This window comes from Eublepharis macularius, chromosome 2 (assembly GCF_028583425.1).
Source record: "Eublepharis macularius isolate TG4126 chromosome 2, MPM_Emac_v1.0, whole genome shotgun sequence".
NCBI classification, from domain to species: Eukaryota; Metazoa; Chordata; class Lepidosauria; order Squamata; family Eublepharidae; genus Eublepharis; species Eublepharis macularius.
In genome coordinates, this window is record NC_072791.1 from 199,680,437 (window position 1) to 199,698,744 (window position 18,308).

Sequence of the window (18,308 nt, forward strand, 5' to 3'; positions counted from 1 at the left end):
TATGGTGTTGTGGCTACAGTGACGAACCAGGAGGATCTGGGTGACCCAGGTTTGATTCCCCATTCTGCCATGGAAGCTTACTGGGTGACTTTGGGCCCGTCACACACACTCAGCCTAAACCTACGTCATAGGGTTTGTTGTGAGGAAAACATGGAGAAGAGGCGAATGCTGTAAGTTGCCACCCGGTTCCCATTGGGAAGGAAGGCAGGGTATGAACAAAGCAGGGTGGATAAAAATCAATGATTTTTTTAAAAAAATCAAAAAAATCCAATTTTTTTTATTTAAATCGGATTTTTTTGATTTAAATCGGTTTTTTTTAAAATAAAATGCTTTTTGAGGAAAATATATTACCATCCAAAGGTTATTCCATCATGAAATAAAGATTAGTTTTTAATTATGTAGAATAAGGCTGTATATGTTTAATTTTTTTGGTAAATAAATTCCATTAATCCATTCACAATGTCATGCTCTTCCAGAGGTTTTTGTAAGATTATTGGGCAGTTTCTCTGCCTACAAGGTATTATCACAGATGCTTGGTTTTGCAGTTCTCAAAACTGAATTTGTGTCAGCTCAGCAGAGATCACATGCCTCTTCTTCACAGCAAAAATGTTATAACATGAACAGAGTTGAGAAAAAGACCTTAATCCTATTGTTCTACAAACCCATGAAGACAGAATCAACCCCTTCAGTGCTAAGTTTCAAGAAGTTCAGTGAATAGAAACAATATTTTTCTGATTGTTTGGAGTGGAATAGATCTGCACAAGAAGAAACTAAGTGTGAGGAGGGAGGGGCAAGCAGTACAAAATGAAAGTGAAACTTTTTGAGCACAATACTGCACAAGTCTTTGGATCTTTTGTGTGTATGACCTGAGGTTTATCACATTCTTTCCTTGGAGGAAAAAACCTATAATGGCAGCAGGCCGTAAAAGAGACCCAGTTTGGGAATACTTTAATGAAGTTCCTTTACCTATCGGTAAGGCAGGCATCTACTTGCATATTAAAGTTATACCAGCAAGAATTAGTCTTTATGTAGAAAACTATGATTTAAATCAAGCCTTAATGACTAGTGATTTAAATCGTGATTTAAATCGTGATTTAAATCAGTTTGATTTAAATCAAATCCACCCTGGAACAAAGTTAATAAATAAAAATAAATAACTGACGAGCATCGGCCCTATCAATGCTTAACTGACTTTAATGGGCACAAGGTGCGGCTAGCTGGTATCAGGTTGCATCCCTGGCACACTGGGAAGAATGGAAGCATCCTATTGAAAATATAACCCCCCCCCCCCAAAAAAAACACAGCAATTGGTCAGTTGTCTCTCTAACATCGAAGGGGACACACAGATCCCTTAGAAAGTAAACAACAAGAGCAGAAAGCAGCAGTCCTTGTATTAACAGTGCTGGAGCCTAATTTTAGTTGGTATGCAAGGTAGAAAGTCAATTGAAGGCAAGCTGGGTTGTGTTGTGTTGTGTTGTGAGGAAACCTGTAAGCAAAGTCTCTTCCCAGATTCCCTTTCCTTCGGTTGTTAAGAGTCCTGTTTGCATTGGTTGCACCCTGGTTTTCTCAAGGCAGAAAAGAGTTGCAGGAAAAAATAGAAAAAAAATGGGGAAAGTTTGATCTCCTCCCCCCTGTCCTCCCCCTGGATTTTTATGGTTCTCCCTCCCAGCCTTTAGATCTTTACTGAAATTATAAATAAATTGTCAATTGGAGATGAAGATATGAGAAACATTCAAGGATCTGTGTTGTGGAGTTGTGATGAGCTGTGGCTCCTTGTTGTGTGGCTTCTAGGTGTTCAGAGATGTGATTTTCTGCTTGAAGCTTCCTGGAGAGAGCATCAGAAAAAAACAAACGTATCTTATATTGTGAGGTACAAATCAGGATGTGGGTAGGAAACCTCATCTCATATAAAACTAAGAACATAGGAAGTGCAGGCTAAGAAAAGACTTAGAACTGGGGCGGGGGGAAGGTGTGTCAAAGTTTTTATTGAACTGAAGGCAAACTTATATTTGGGGTAAACTGGACTAGTGAACACCTAACTTCCACAATTGAGAAAAATTAGAGAAGTTTGTTCTAGTCAAATTGTAAAACCTGAAGATGGCAGATAAGCTTTTCAACCTCCAAACCATAATGTGTACTACAAACAAAGTGCGGGGAGAAATGGCTCGTACTTGGCCAGACACGTTGGGTTGTTCCAGTTTGCTTGGAACTGGGTAACGATTTATGTCTTTTCCGCTCATTTGGCTACCAAAGGGAACTTTTGCTCCTCGTTCTGTTTTTTCTTTATAGCTATGAAAATTAGTTAATCCTAGAATGATTAATCAAAATTATAGTAAGGAGCAAGCGGTCCCTAAATTAAAAACCAGCTGTTGCTGTTTCTTTTGAGAGCAGACCTGACATAAACAAGTGGAGACAGATGGACAGACCTTTGCCATCTAGCTGGAGACATACAACAAAATTCTCTCTCTCTCAGATGTAAAATCGTTTTTGTCTTCAGCAAAGCGGAAAGGGTCACTGTGCTTAACAAAGATTTTTGAAGTAAGTGAAGCCTCTGAATTGAGAATTTGAAATTTAATGGGATATGTTAAAAACTGTTCTGAAAAGGCTGGTGGCCTAGAAAGAAAGCCTAGAAAGTCAGTGGAAAGAGGGGGGTTCCTGGAATTCCTGGCTTTTTTCTTACTCCCACCCTCCTTTCTTCCTCATACCCTTTTTAGGCTGGGGTTTAAGGTGTGGTATTAACTGCTTCCAGCACTGTAGGAATGTTGCCTTTGCTTAGAACTTGTATGTTGTTGCTTCTCCCTTTTGTCCTGTGTAATTTCTTGTCTTATTTTACTTGCATGTGTACGTGCATGCTTGCTTTATTTACACTGCACTTCTCCCCCTCTCTTGGGAACCCACAGTAGCTCACATCGTTCACCTCACTTCCATTGTATCCTCACAACAACCCTGTGAGGTCCGTTATGCTGAGAGTGTGTGATTGGCCCAAGGTCACCCAGCAGGCTGCCGTGACATAATGGGAATCCAAGCCACAGATCCTAGTCTTATGCCGTAACCACTACACCACACGGGCCCTCTAATAATAAAATGCATTATACTATAATCTGGTGACCAGGTGTGATGTCCTGTCTCTCGTCCAGAATCACGAGCATTCTCCAGCTGTCAGAAATCATATGGAAAAGTCAGTTAATGATCTCTTGGGTAGCAGTGTGAACGGTCAGTGTGATGGGGCACCTCGTGAGACCAAAGGTTGGTTGAGAGTTCACACTAACCAGAGATGATTGGCTTGTTTTCTTCCAGCAGGAATAGGAGATTGTCCCAGAGTTCCCTGTGAGATTATGGAGGGCTATGGGGCGGTTTCCAATTTAATGCCGGGAGGAGTGTGCAACATTTTTGCATACTTTTTAGCATTGGCAGTGCCAACGACATAAAAGAAAAGTGAAGGAATTGCCTCCAGTCCATCCTTCAGGGGGTTGTACATGTGATCACATGCACAAAGGGGATAACACCCTTGGGGTGAACCTGGACGCCAACTTCTCCTGGGCACTCCAGGGTCTGGCATCAGCCCTGCCTGAGCATTTCGGAGACCTCAGCACTTACTGGCACCACTCCTTGCCGCACAAGGAAACAATGCTTATTTTCTCCATATGGTCATATATAGGGTTGAATCCAGACCACGACCAGCAGAATGAACCTGATGGAACAGGTTGAATCCTCCTGCTGTGGCCCACTGAACCCAATGATTATGCCCCTTGGGGAACAGAGTGGGGATCTGCATTGGGAGGGCCAATCTCTTGCCAGCTGCAGTGCCGTTACGCTGGTGGAACGATCCCTTTGGGTTGGATTCCAACTAAAATTTCCATCAGTGGAACAGAACTTCCCTGCCTCCCCTCTTCCACTGATCTTTGCTGCTGCTTGGGGGATAGGGGACCCTGAAGGATAATATGATGCGGTCTGCCGTAGGAAAGGAGAATAGGCGGAAACTGCCACTTTAGTCTGGATCCAAGCCACAGATTTTTGGAGCAATTTGAGTGTGGACCAGAGGCCCACAAAGGGTGAGGCATTGCAAGGAAATGGATTCCCTAGCAGTGCTATTTCTTGTAAGGCTTATAAGAGAGCAGAGTGTTTTCCAGATTTAATTCATTCAGGTCTGGCTTCTTCATCTAACAAAAACAAAATAGAACATTTCCCACATCACTGTCTCAATAAAACTGTTTGGCGTCTTTAACAGTAGCAAATCTTTTACAAGCTGCAAAGTGTAACGGATTCTCCTTTTTTGTTTTAAAAAAATCTAGCCAGAGGCTAGTCCAAGAACCTTCCTTCCTTTGTGAGACTATTACTGGCAAAGTTCTCACAGAAAGAGCCAACCATAGCCAGAATGAAAATGAAAATGGATTCTAAGCCTCACTTTACTTAAGCATTTTTTGCAATTGGCGCGTGCGTTGGGGATTGAGAGGCATAGTTCCAGAGCTAGTAAAACCAAAGCAAGATGGAAGCAGAATAGAAATGAGATCAAAATAAAAGAAGCCTTCTTGGAAAAAGGAAAGGACTTTTAACAAAAAAAAGGGGGGGGGTTAGGACATGAATTGCATTGTATTTTTTGTTTTGTTAGGCCTGATTAACATTAATTATTTAATCAATTAATTATTCAGGAGGGCTTTCTACTCAGATTATAGGGATGTGTTGTAAGAAGTAGCTCAGAGAGTTGCATTGGTAGGGACAGGGACTATACGCCACTCTGTTGGGTACTGTCTGCTGATGTAGATATGCGCCTACTAGGCAGTTTCCATGTTGCTAAACATGCAATGTAAGTTAGTTATGCTTTGTTTCAGAAAGATTTGGCCTTATGCTTTTTTCAAATTTTCTGCTACTGTACCCTATCATATCTGTTTCCTTGAATATCCTAACTGTAGTTCACTATTGAACTTTGCTCAGTTAATGTCCTAGTTGTTTACATTGTATTTTCACTGGCTGGATGCAATCTCCCTTGGATCTCAGTGAGAAAGATGTAACAACAACAACAACAACAACAGCAATAATAAATGGGTTGAAAGAGAATAGGGTACTTTGAAGATACAGCTCAGTTCCAGTTTGCTATTCCATGGATTTTACCATAACAAACGATTTTTCAGTGCTGCTTTTCAGTGCTTGAATTGAGTTTCAAGTTCCCCTTCAGACGGCATGACAAATACAACTGTCATTGCTTGCTCGTGTATAAATTCCCTGGATTAGCTGTGTAGGGCATTAGCCTTTTGGTGATTTGTGTAAGCAAGCCCTCGGATAATGTATCGTGCCTTCCTATCCAGAGTTACAAGCTCCTAAATTCACTGACTTCAATAGACTTGGAATGGTTTAACTGTGCTTAGGAGGTGCCTATTGAAGACAATCTTTATGGAGTATTGTGCCAAAACTCCACTGGGTTTCTAGATTCTATTTCTAGATTTGCCTTTGAACTGAAAACTGTGACATCATAGTATTAGAGTGGCTGCATTTGGGTAAGTTGTTTGGGTTAAGTTTTCAGGATTGTCTGTGATTTCAAGTTTTTTAAAGAATGAAAGCAATGGGCTTTCTAGATCCTAGCACCAGAGGAGTTAGCTGTGTTAGTCTGTAGTAGCAAAATAATCTGATGAAGAGAGTTGTGGCTCTCGAAAGCTTATGCTACAATAAAGTTGGTTAGTCTTAAAGGTGCTACTGGACTCTTTACTATTTAGCTCCTAACAGTGTTTATTCTTCCAAGTGGGACTTTCACTGGTCAGGTGTTTGGTTGAAATCAGCAGCAAGATGGAGCTGCAATTTGTTACTGAACTGCCGAGCAAGTTTGACTTGAGGCAGATGGTCAGTTTGGCACCCAGCTGTCTGGGTTGAAGTTCAAAAGGAAATAAATATTTGTCCAAGGAACACCCAGACCTGGCAGCCAATTGTACTAGAAGGCTTATCAGCATTGGGTGGTACATTTTAATCTTAATTTCTATCGTATAGTTGTTAGAAATGAACACTTGTAGACATTATTCTTTTTTAAAAAAACTGTGTGGCCTTGGTTACTTCTGGGTAAAACTTTTGGCCAGTTGCTAACTTGGCTACCAACTTAGTACAGAGTATGAGTTGTAAATCTTTAATGCAAGCAAAATTGTAGAAATATGTTGGACCTTTTAATTTTGTTTAAATAGGGGGACATAAGATCCCCGTGGTGCAGAGTGTAAGCTGCAGTACTGCAGTCGAAGCTCTGCTCACAACCTGAGTTCGATCCTGGCGGAAGCCAGGTTCAGTAGCTGGCTCAAGGTTGACTCAGCCTTCCATCCTTCCGAGGTCAGTAAAATGAGTACCCAGTTTCCTGGGGGTAAAGTGTAGATGACTGGGGAAGGCAATGGCAAACCACCCCATAAAAAGTCTGCCAAGAAAACGTCGTGATGACGTCCCCCCATGGGTCAGTAATGACTCGGTGCTTGCACCTTTACCTTAGGGGGACATAATAGAAGTCCATTATTTATGTAGAGAACCACACCTAGTTTATGCTATTAGGCCTCTCTCTGCTCAACTTCTCCCCTTTCCCTCTCTACTTCTGCAACTTTCTTAAAATGAAATGAATGATTTTTCTGTCTAGCTTGTATCTGAGGAAGAGAGCTCTGATTCACAAAAGCTCATACTGGAAGTCTTTAAGGTGCCTCTAGACTTCTGTTTTCTTTTGCTACAATAGAGTAACACAGCTGCTGCTCTATAGTTAATTGAACAGTGTGTGGAGATAGCAAAACTCCACAGCTATCTTCATCTCATTTTTCTTCTAAAGAGCCTATGATTTTCTGCTCTTTATTTATCTTCACAACAACCTCACGAAGTAGGTTAGGCTGAGAGAGAATGATTGGCCCAAAGTCACCCTGTGAGGTTTCTTTATTCCTCACAGTGAGCAGGAACTTAAATGTGGATTTCCTCAAGTGTAGTCCAACACTAAGCACTGCAGTACATGAATCCTCTAAAAAAAGACGTGCAGTTGACTCTGGATAGACCAAAGAAAGTACTTCACAGCTTGTAGAATACATTGCTAGAAGCTTGTTTGACAGGATAATAGCACTTGGATAGATGTCACAAACTGCTTAAAGAGCTATCGATCCTTTCTCCCTGTTGGTGTGCATGTGGGAAAACCGGAATTGCAGCTTTAAATGTCTTTATATCTAGTTTTTCCGTTGATTTGGCATGGAGAAAAGACTTTTTCTAGTCTTGTCAGTTTTTCTAGTCTTGTCAGTTTTTACCCAAGAGTAGAGGCACTGAGGCAGAAACTGACATGGCTTCCCTGCCCCCACACATTTCCATATAAGGAGGAGAAGTTAAAATCTGGGGAGTAACCAAACATGGACCACTGTATAGCGTCCAGAGGATTACAAACATTCAGATACAAAATGCATCTCTACAGGTAATACAAGAATGCACAGGGATGTTGAAGGCCATTAGAAATCTACCTTCTGTTTCAGTGTCCCTAGGAAATACCTAGGAAATACCTTTTCCTACTTTTGTTGTCCCTGATCTTAAGAAGGAGTGTATAGTTTTGTTTTCTTTTACTTCAGAAGAGGGCAATTATATGTACCAAATCCTAGTATACACAGTAACACTTTTAATTTTAAAAGGATAATGTTACAGCATTGATGGAACTGGAAAGATTTCTCCCAAACTTTGCAATTTCACTATACATTTTATAACATAAATATACAGGAAGGTTAAGGAGAAAGATCCTCAATTTCAGCAACAGAAACTGGCTAGAGTCTTCTTCAAACACCTTTCTCTGCATCCTTGGTGAACTTATGTCCCACGGTTGTAAAAATAAGCCGTTCAATTTAGCTATCTAAACGCTGGTTAGAAACCTCATAATGAAACTATTCTAACAGAAACTGCAGGAAATGGCAATCAATAAATGCATTTACGCTGAGAAGCTTTTCCAACCAGAGCATGTTTCAAAAGATAAATGGCCTACCAGTTTCTTGATCTTAAAGTATTTGCCAGAATGGTGTGTAAAAACAAATCAACCCCAAAAAAAGAAGAAGAAAGAATCCCTAGCAGCATAAATGCCTCTTAATTCTTGGTTTGCCCACTATTGAAAGAACTAGAATGTGCCTTTAATCAGGGTGCCTTGCCAATTCTTGTGTGATAAGAAGATGCTGTGCTTTCACTAGAATGGTTCCAAATTGTGAAGCAGATCCCTACAAGTAGGAAACTCGTACTAATACACAAGCCCATGTAGGAAGGGAGTCTGTCATAAATTCACGAGGCTCCTTACGCAAGTAAATTCTTTTTTTCTGCAGCAGTCATACTAACTGTCTGTATTATTCGCTCCCAAACCTCTCATTTTCTTCAATCAGTTGTGGTCACACCATTAGCTTTAAACGCCATTCATTATGGATATACACCATGGTGTTTTGCTGATAGAGCCAACGTTGCGGCATTATTAGGAAGTCAACGAGTGTCTTCAGACTTATTTGCCAGTGCATTAGTGGTTGAATAGGAGTTGCTTTTGTGGGGAGATCTGTGACGCAACAGCCAAAATTCTCTTCGCCACATTTTCTATCTTGTCTATACAATATCAGTATAGGGTCCAGGTGTTACCATTTACCTGTAATTCAAACTTGTCTTGTACTTTTTTTTTAAAAAGTACCATTCATAATCTTGTTGATAGCTATTTTGCTTGTCAGGGTCTGTTTAGGTGGGATGGAGTTCAGCTGTTCTTGGAATGTGATTCAACATTCGTTGGTTCTTCTGGTTTGTATGGAAGTTTTCTCAAAGAACTAAAAACAACTGCCTGGGGGACAACTTTTTGAAATTACTTTTACTTTTATGAGAGTGTACTGTTATTGCTACCCTATACTTATACTCTCCAGGGCAGTCTACTCTGACTGGCAGCATTTCTCTATGATGTCTTTCACATCACCTGCTACTTGATCCTTTTTTGGTTGGAAATGCCAAGGATTACTGCTGGGATCTTCTGCATGCACTGCAGGCACCTTATTTATTTATTTATTTACTTACTTACTTACTTACTTACTTACTTACTTACTTACTTACTTACTTACTTACTTACTTACTTACTTACTTATGTCCTTCCTTTCTCACCAATGGGGACCCAAAGCAGCATAGACCTTTCTGTTCTCCTCACAACAACCCTGTGAGGTAGGTTAGGCTGAAAGAGTGTGATTGGCCCAATGTCACCCAGAGGGAGGATTTGAACATAGGTTCCCAGATTCTAGTCTGACCCTAGCCACTGTACCACACGGGCTCCATCACCACTGAGCCACAGCTCCTTCTCACCACAACCCTTCCCTTCCCCAATTTTGCCATTGATTTTTCTGAAAATGTAGGTGGTGTTCCACTCCTTCTCTGTATGCACACCCCCCCTGTTTACTCAGGAAGGATTGCCATACCACCAGTTGCCTTTGCCCCTGGCTGTCCTTCCAGATATGCAGAGCTGCAAGCGCATAGCATATATGCAGTGGTGGTGGGCCAGCTCCAGGGATTCCTGAATAAAGCGGATTGTCTGGATCTATTCCAATCTGGTTTCAGGAGTGGTTATGGGACTGAAACAGCCTTGGTTGCCCTGGTGGGTGACCTGTGCTGGGAGATGGACAGATGGAGAGCAATCTTGTTAATTCTTCTGAACCTTTCAGCAGCTCTTGATACCATCTATCATGGTATCCTTATGGACTGCCTTTCGGGATTGGGACTGGGAGGCACAGTTCTGCAATGGTTCCGGACCTACCTTGAGGACAGGTTTCAGAGTGTGGTGGTGAGGAACTGATGCTCTGCCACTTGTCCTCTGGCCTACGTGGTGCCTCAAGGTTCCATCTTGTCACCTGTGCTTTTCAGCGTCTGTGTGAAGCCATTGGGAGGGGTCATCTGGAGATCTTGGCTGAGTTGGCACCAATATGCAGATGACATTCAGCTCTATCGTGCATTGCCAGCAGACTCCAGGGAGGCTGTGGGAATTGTGAACTGTGCCTGTGAACTGTGCCTGGAGGCAGTTTTTGAGTGGATGAGGGCTACTAAACTAAAACTTAATCCCAACAAGATGGAAGTAGTACTGGTGGGGGAAAGGTCTGACCCAGAAAATGGGTTCTCCCATGTTTTGGATGGGGCTGCATTTCCCTCAAGGAGCAGGTTGGTAACTTGGGGGTCCTGCTGAACCCAGGCCACTTGTTGAATAAGCAGGTGGCAGTGGTGGCCAGGGGCACCTTCCCAGCGGATGAGCCAGCTGTGGCCCTTCCTTGGCAGGAAAGATATTGTCACTGTGGTACACACCCTGATAACATCTAGATTAGACTTCTACAATGCACTCTGTGTGGGGCTGCCCTTGAAGGCTGTCCAGACATACCACTCCAGTCTTATTATAACAACAACAACAACAAATCAATTTATATACCATCCTTCAGGACAACAACATCCACTCAGAGCGGTTCACAAAGTGTGTTGTTATTATCCTCATGACAATCACCCTGTCAGGTGGGTGGGGCTGTGAGAGCTCCGGAGAGCTGTGACTGACCCCAAGTCACCCAGCTGGCTTCAAGTGGAGAAGTGGGGAATCAAACCCAGTTCTCCAGATTAGAGTGCCGCCGCTCTTAACCACTACACCAAACTTGTTCCATCTGCATTCGCTTCCAATTTGTTTCCGGACCCAAGTCAGGGTGGGACCTTTAAAGCCGTATATGGCTTCGGACTAGTGTATCTTAAGGACTGCCTTCTCTCATATGTTCCCACACATTCACTCCTGTCAACTCCTGTTTTTGGTGCCCCTGCCATAGGAGGCTAGTTGGGTGGCAACTCAATATAGGGGCTTCTCAGTCATTGCACCAAACCTTTGGAACTCCCTCCCTAGGGAGATTTGTCTGTCCCCCTCTACTGTTGTCTTCCGCTTGTGGGTGAAGACTTCTTTGTTTTGTCTGGCACACCCCCAATAATGGTTATTGGCCTTCTTCCCTCTTTTGAGGGTGCGTATCTATGAAATTGTTTTATATTAAATTTAAACTTAAATAGTTGTTTAAATTGTTCTTAGCGTTTTAATGTTCGCTGCCTTGGGGATCCTGTTTTGGGTAGAAAGGTGGCACACAAGTGTTTAAAACAAACAAACTGTTCTCCTCTACAATTTCCCTTTGTGTAAAGCATGGCTAAGAAGCCATTTAGTCGTATAAAATTTGTTTCCTGCCAGTTCCCCCTTCACATACTGGTTATTCTAGCATCCCTCCTACCCCTACAAATAAATCTTTGACAAATAGACAAATTGATCATTTTTTTTCTTTTTTAAAAGAACCATATTTGTATGGAGCCAAATTTGGTTCTAGAGCCATATAGATTGCAGACCCCTTTTCTTATGCAATGTGAATAGAAAAGAACAGAAAATACTCCAAATTTTACTTTTCAGAAATATGTAAAGAAGGCATCAAAGTTTTCCTGAATTAGTTTTCTGTGCCCATACTGTATATTAGCAACAATGACAAAAATCTGTTTCCTACTTTAAGAAAAGAACTTTAAATGGGAACTCCTGTGTGAAACTGCTGAACTGTGATCCGTTAACAGGATTAATGCTGTCCTTCCCCCAACTTGGGCTTTTTATTTCATTATAAGTGTTAGCAAAACGTGGGACCCCTACCCATTGCAGTTATTAAACACAATAGCCTAACCATGGAATGGTCTCTGTATTTTCCTTGATTAATTTGAATTTTACATGATAATGTTTCACCCCGGCTTTCTTGCATTTCATAGCCCTTGGTCCCCTACTGTTTATTTTTTCATTCCCCTACATAAAATGAGGCTCTATTCATTGTATCTGAAGAAGTGGGCTATAATCCATGAAAATTTATACTGAAATAAAATGTTGCTTGTCTTTAGGGTGCCACGAGAATTCTGGCTCTAGAGCAACCCCTACCATATAAACACCACTTTGGGTGTTTTATGTTGTTTAAGGTGTTAAACTGGATTGTTTATGTGTGTTTTAAGCTGCGTTTTTATTCTGTTTTCAGTTAGTGTGGCTTTAAAGTAGGTTACTTTTTTGGTGTGCATTTGTTTAAAACAAAAATGCCTGATATAAACTTACTAAAATAAAATACATTATACCTTCTTACTTCTTAAACTGAATTTACTAGGAACCAATATGGCAAAAAGAAATAGTGATAGTAAAGAATGACAAAACCTTAACGGAGACCAGTGTTACCTGACAAAGGAGCAGCTGGATTATGTACAGAACATCAGGTTCTGAAAACATCAAAAAATGTACGCAACATGCATAGATGAGAAAATAACACTCTTTTTTGTTATTTCATTTAAGGGTGGTGGTTTGTTATGACACAGCACAATAAAGAAGCTGATGTGCTTAAACTGTGTCTGTGAATTTCAGGCAAAAAATTAGACTGTGTGCAATAAAGCCAATGCTGGTCTGTGCCCACCTTGAGTTAGGGCTCACCCACTCCAGAGTTCCTTTGGCTCTTTGCAGCAAACTGTCCAGAAACTGAAAGCAGTCTGGCTCTGCAGATGTACAGTTGTATGGAAGCTGCTTTGTAGCCAGAACAACTCCCTTGATTTGATTTATTAAGATCTTTTTATTCTGCCCTTTCTCCAAGTTGCTCAGAGCCAGTGTACATTCTTATCTCTCCATTTAGTCTTTGCAACATCAGTACTGTGAGGTAGATCAGGCTGAGTGTATCTGATTAGCCCAAAGTCACCAGCAAGGTTCTGAGATGGAATAGAGATTTGAACCTGTATCTCTCAGATCCTAGCTTGACACTGTAATAGGGCTGCCAGGTCCCCTTACCCTCCTGGGGGCGGGGGTGGGCGGGGGGTGGGGGGGCAGAATCCGGTACCATGTTGAAAAACTGCAAAACATGATGACATCACTTCCGAGAGTGACATCAGTGTGTCCCACTAGGAGCACACCTGCTGCAGGCTTGTCAGGGAGGTATGTTGCCTCCTGTTTCCGTTCTTCGCATCTCCCCCCCACGCCCCCACCAGCCAGGTGAGAGGTGGTGGGGGGCAGAGGCTGAAAACAAGGGATCCTACTGGGGGGAATGGCAGCCCTACACTCCAATTACTGCACCACTCTGGCTCATCAATTAAACTGCACAGCCTTTCCAATATATATGATGTAAGAACCTGTGGATTTCAAGCATGCATCTCACAGCAGCAAGCTGTTGATGGATTGATGAAGTCTCGCTTTATGAGATGTATCAGCCTTCCAAATAGGATGCGATGAAAGCAGACGTGATGCTTGCCAGCCATTAGCCTTCCCTGAGGAATCAAGAGTGGGCGGTGTTATTTCATGCTCCTTTCCCAGCCCTGCCCTGTTATGCGGAATTTAGCCTAGTAAACTGTCAGTGGTCCAAAGGCCTGGAATTAAAGCCTCCACAGCTCCAGCTGAGGGGACTAGGTTCTACAGTCTAGCACATTCCTCCTCCAACGCAGTCTATATTAATTATTCTTTGCTGTGTAAATATGAATAGCCGGTGAGCTTCTGTGAACTTTAAAAATGAACAGAATATACATGGTCTGGGTACTTCGAAACATCTGAAGATGTGAGTGCTGACTCATAAAAATTTATACTGGATTAAATTCTGTAAGTCTTGTGGTCCAGACGCAAGCGGGCAATGGATGCTAACCAAGATGTGGTTTTTACCTAGGTTGAGAAGCCAGCTCCAAATCCTGGGTCAGGAATGACTCTTGGGTTACAAGAATATGTGAGCTGACAGGGCACGAAGCCACAACGAAAGTCTGTGGGTTTCTCACTGTTAGTCCTGAAAGTGCCACGGGGCCTGTTTTGTTTTCTGTTCTTTATGATGGAACTTGGCTTTTTTGTAACCTGATGGCAAGCGAGGGCGGCCGAATCGGGGCGGGTGAAATTACCTGGCACTGTTCCTCTAGATGAGAGTTCTTGGGTGATCCTTTTTCTCTGTCGTGGCTGTGCTTAAATATTTGAGACCCCACCCTACATTCCATAATTCAGAAAGTGTAATAAATAAACAAAAACAGCCTCCGCTCCCTCATCATCTTCTCCTCTTCCAATAATTCAAAGTAAATGTGGCCCAGTATTGGCGGCACTTTAAAAATGTGATTTTAGGCTTTTTTTTTTGTTAAAGCAGAAAAGGACAATGGAGATCATTTTTGCAAAATTAAACCTTTTTGGCAAAAGATCATGCTGCAACAGTGAAACAAGCCAGCCTTGATCTGTTGTCTGTTTGCAGTTGTTCCTCAAAAAGTGAACGGGATTCTTCTGCACATCTCCCAATTACATGCTAGGATCTGCTGCTAATAGGGTGGGGATCTGGCCGATGAAAGAATTTATATAACATATTGGCAGAGACTGAAAAGAAAAGGTCACAAGCAGGGATGGATGGGGAAATAAGAACAAAGTATGGGAGGATATGGAAACCAGGAACGGCTTTAATAGCAAGAAAGTGGGGTTGCCAACTCTAGCTTGGGAGATTCCTGGAGATTTGGGGGTAGTAGCTGGAGAGGGTAAAGATTGGGGAGGGGAGAGAGTTCAGCAGGGATGTGATGTCATAGAGTCTGTCTGCTGAAGTTGCCATTTCCTGTGATGTCATAGAGTCTGCCTGCTGAAGTTGCCATTTCCTCCCGGGAGACTGAACTCTGTAGTCAGAAGATCACTTGTAATTCCTGAGAAACTCCAGTCCCTGCCTGGAGGCTGGTAATCCTATAAGAACAAGGAGTTTATCCTGGATCTGGGAGCAGACAAGAAGCCAGCATAGAGATTTAAGGAGGACTGTCAATGGTTAGAGTGAAAAGAAAGGATGATTTTTGGCAGCATTGTATAGTTGTTAGTGTCATATTAGAATCTGAGAGACTGAGGTTCGAATCCCGCACTCTGCCATGGATGTTTGCTGAGCGATCTTGGGCCGGTCACAAGACACACTCAACTCAATCTACCTCAGCTTAACATACCTGTTGTGAGGATAAAATGGAGGAGAGGAGAATGGTGTAAGCCACTTTGGTTCCCCATTAGGAAGAAAAGTGGGGTACGAATACATTAAAAAATAAAACACTGGGGTGTGACAGTTGAAGCACAGGAGAGAAGGTTACAGGAGTCAAGATGTGAGATGACCGGAGCCTGAATCAGAATTTTCAACAAGGGAGGAGGCTTTTGTAATATTGTAAAGAAAGTAATGTGACTTGGCAACAGCTCATAGGACAAAGAGGAGTCAAAGGGTAATGCCAAGGTTTTGGTCTTTCCTAGTGGGTGGTCATGTTGTTGAGGAAAGGAAGGTTTGGGAGGAAAGATGAAGAGTTCCATCTGGACATAATAGGTTTGAGTTAGTGTTAAATAGTGGATTCAGACATCACATAGTTCAACAGCTCTTTATTCAGCAGGAACACAGACAGACTGAACAGAAGCCCTCAATATATATACAGCAGCTCCACCCCAAGAATAACTGATAGCCAATGAGAACACATACTTTACAATACCATCATTTGCATAAACTACATACAATGTATGAAGTAGGCAGGCCACTGATTGGTCTTTATTATAGAGGACCGATTGGCTGCTGCCTTGAGAAAGTAACCAGTGATATTGCAGGGATTATGGACCAATGAGAATGCAGGCATTGGGAGCCTTGACTGAACCTTAAGGTCAACACAGTATAGTGCATTACAATCAATACAGTAAATACCTTAGATGCCTTGCTCAGCCAACTCAGCCCAGTACACAACAGTTAGCAATAAGACATGCTGGCTGAATTATCCGACAAGCAGTCGGCGATGCAAGGTTGGATGAAGAAGGACAGTTCAAGAGCAGAGCTGGGTGTCTCTTGCATATAAGTGGGACTAAAAGTCATGGGATTGGATGAGGCCATCCAGAGACTGTGAATAGAGAGAAAAGAGGGCAAAGCACCAATCCCTGGGGGACCTCCTCCAAGAGGCGGAAAGCAAAGGAAGGGCTTCTAGTGGAAAAACGAGATTAGACAGTTCAGAAGAGAAACAGCTGATTGAGTCATGGAAACGTAAGGATGTAAAGGGAGTCATGCATTAGAGGTCAGTCCGCTGTACCAAAGGTATCTGAGTGGTTAAGGAGAGACGGAGCAGAGACATTTGGATTTGGCAGTGAGGTCAGTAATTTTTGTAAGGGTATTTTCAATTGAGTGCAGAAGGCAGAAGCCAGAGTGTTGGAAGCAGAGAGAGGTGTTGGAGGAGGAAGAAGTCAAGAAAGCAGGAGTAGATGGAACACTCCGTGTTCGGACGCAAAGAGTAGAAAGGTAAATTCGGTGTGTACTTGGAGAGGAGAAATGAGTTGAGGGCAGTTATGTGCACTAATGCAAATCCATTCTTCTAGTTTTTTTTAATCTGAAAAGAATTGAAAAACATAATAAATAAACCAGAATGGATCATGATCATGTATTATCTTCTGTGGTCCTGCTAGGTAGAGAATCTGGTGTCCCATCCCATCCTTTGTCCACTTCACAAATAGTAGGTGTTCCCACCTCATTATAGGAACACCCAATTCACAAGATACGTTTCTATTAAGGCAGTGGGAGGAATGCTACCAAATAGGATGCTATTTTGGTAATAATAATAATAATAATAACAACATTCGATGTATATACTGCCCTTTAGGACAACTTAATGCCCACTCAGAGCGGTTTACAAAGTATGTTATTACTATCCCTACAACAAAACACCCTGTGAGGTGGGTGGGGCTGAGAGAGCTCCAGAGAGCCATGACTAGCCCAAGGTCACCCAGCTGGCTTCAAGTGGAGGAGTGGGGAATCAAACCCGGCTCTCCAGATTAGGCTCTTAACCACTACACCAAACTGGCTGTCTGGTATAGACCGCTTCTTATATAAAGTCATCTGTGGGGGCGGGGGGGGGAGGGAGTATGCCTGCTGCTCAAAGAGGACCCATAGGAGGCACGGTCTCTGCCAGTGCCTGTTACTGCTTGATGTTATGATTTTGATTGCTTTTTATAGTAATGGAAAATAACTGCTGCTTGAAAGCAGAAAGATAAGGAAGGTGTTTATTTTCTTCTTTGCCAAGTTTTCTGGAAAAATCAAATGACTTACAAATTATTGAACCTTCTTTAGTTCCTCCTTCTGTGAAACGGTTGGTTCTTCCTAAAGGATTATTCTGCTCTTCATCTCTCCACAGATTGCTGGTGGGAGCACCTCGACAGAGAGCTTTCCCAACGCAGCTAGCCAACAGAACAGGAGGGTTGTACAGCTGTGACATTTTGTTTCCCAATGTGCCATGCACACGGATAAAATTTGATGAAAGAGGTGAGCTCTGCCATATCTGGACTTAAGCATCTGTTCTTGTCTAGAAAAATTATTGGCTTTATGTGGATTTTTGGTCAAGTCCAAACTTTTATTTTTTAAACCATGAGTGAAACTTTGTTTATTAGTTAATTTATGCTCTAGGACTTTTTGGCGATTCTCTTCAAATTAAAACCAGGTTTCCATTGCCTTTCTTACCCCACATTCAGACATCAGGGGAAATCTTTGCTTATTTGTGACGGGTACAAACAGAGAGTGCTCTCCCTCTTTCCTTCCTTGTGTGTGGAGGACAACTGAAATCTTTCTAGTTTAGCCTTGACTTTTATCCTGACACCTGAATGCCTGGGCCTGGGCAACTCAGAGTTTGTTTCTTCCCGCAAATTATGGTTCTAAGCTCCTCCTTAGTTTCACTGAAGTTTGCACAAGATAAAGTTCTTGATGGTTTGTGCCCTTTAAAAAAAAAGGTCTTGATAATTTATTGGTATTGTAGGCAAACAGTGCCATCTAGAGCTGGCTTTCGGTACTAAATAAATGAGTCCAAGGATTCCAAGTTAAAATAATGTTGTCGGAGTATACAAATGTTTTCAAAATCATTGTTTTGAAAAAAAGCACTCACAACCACTTTTATAATTTTTTTCAGACGATCCAACAAAAGAAAGCAAGGAGGACCAATGGATGGGTGTAACAGTCCGAAGTCAAGGGCCAGGCGGGAAAGTGGTGGTAATGGTTCTAGGAATTAACATTTTGTAAACTTTGGAGTTTATTAATGGGCTTTCCCCTAACATTTGTGTCATGATGAAGATACAAATATGTTACTTCTATTTATCTATAAACAATTTATACACGTCTTGAATACATCCTTGGAGCATCTAAGATTCCTGATAAGAGGACAATTTTTTTGGATTGTACACATACAAGTTGTTTGCACAGGTCCCGAGATTCCAAACATAGCCTTGTTAGCGGTCATTTTTCTCTTTTTCTCCAGCAGAAAAACAAGTTGGATCCAAATTTTCCAGGGGCAAAATGAAACATTGCTGCCTCCCACTGCAGCCCACGGATTTCCATGAA

The 18,308-nt window shown here is 42.1% G+C and overlaps 1 protein-coding gene across 2 annotated transcripts in view; it reads left to right on the plus strand.

Moving 5' to 3' along the window:
- ITGA6 (integrin subunit alpha 6) overlaps positions 1 to 18,308 on the plus strand; it is a 71,461-nt gene that overhangs the window by 12,139 nt on the left and 41,014 nt on the right. For both annotated transcript variants that reach the window (XM_054970585.1, XM_054970584.1), the window contains exons 2-3: positions 17,116 to 17,243; positions 17,881 to 17,960. In XM_054970585.1, the coding sequence (XP_054826560.1) occupies positions 17,116 to 17,243; positions 17,881 to 17,960 (208 nt within the window). The remainder of the gene's footprint in view (positions 1 to 17,115; positions 17,244 to 17,880; positions 17,961 to 18,308) is intronic.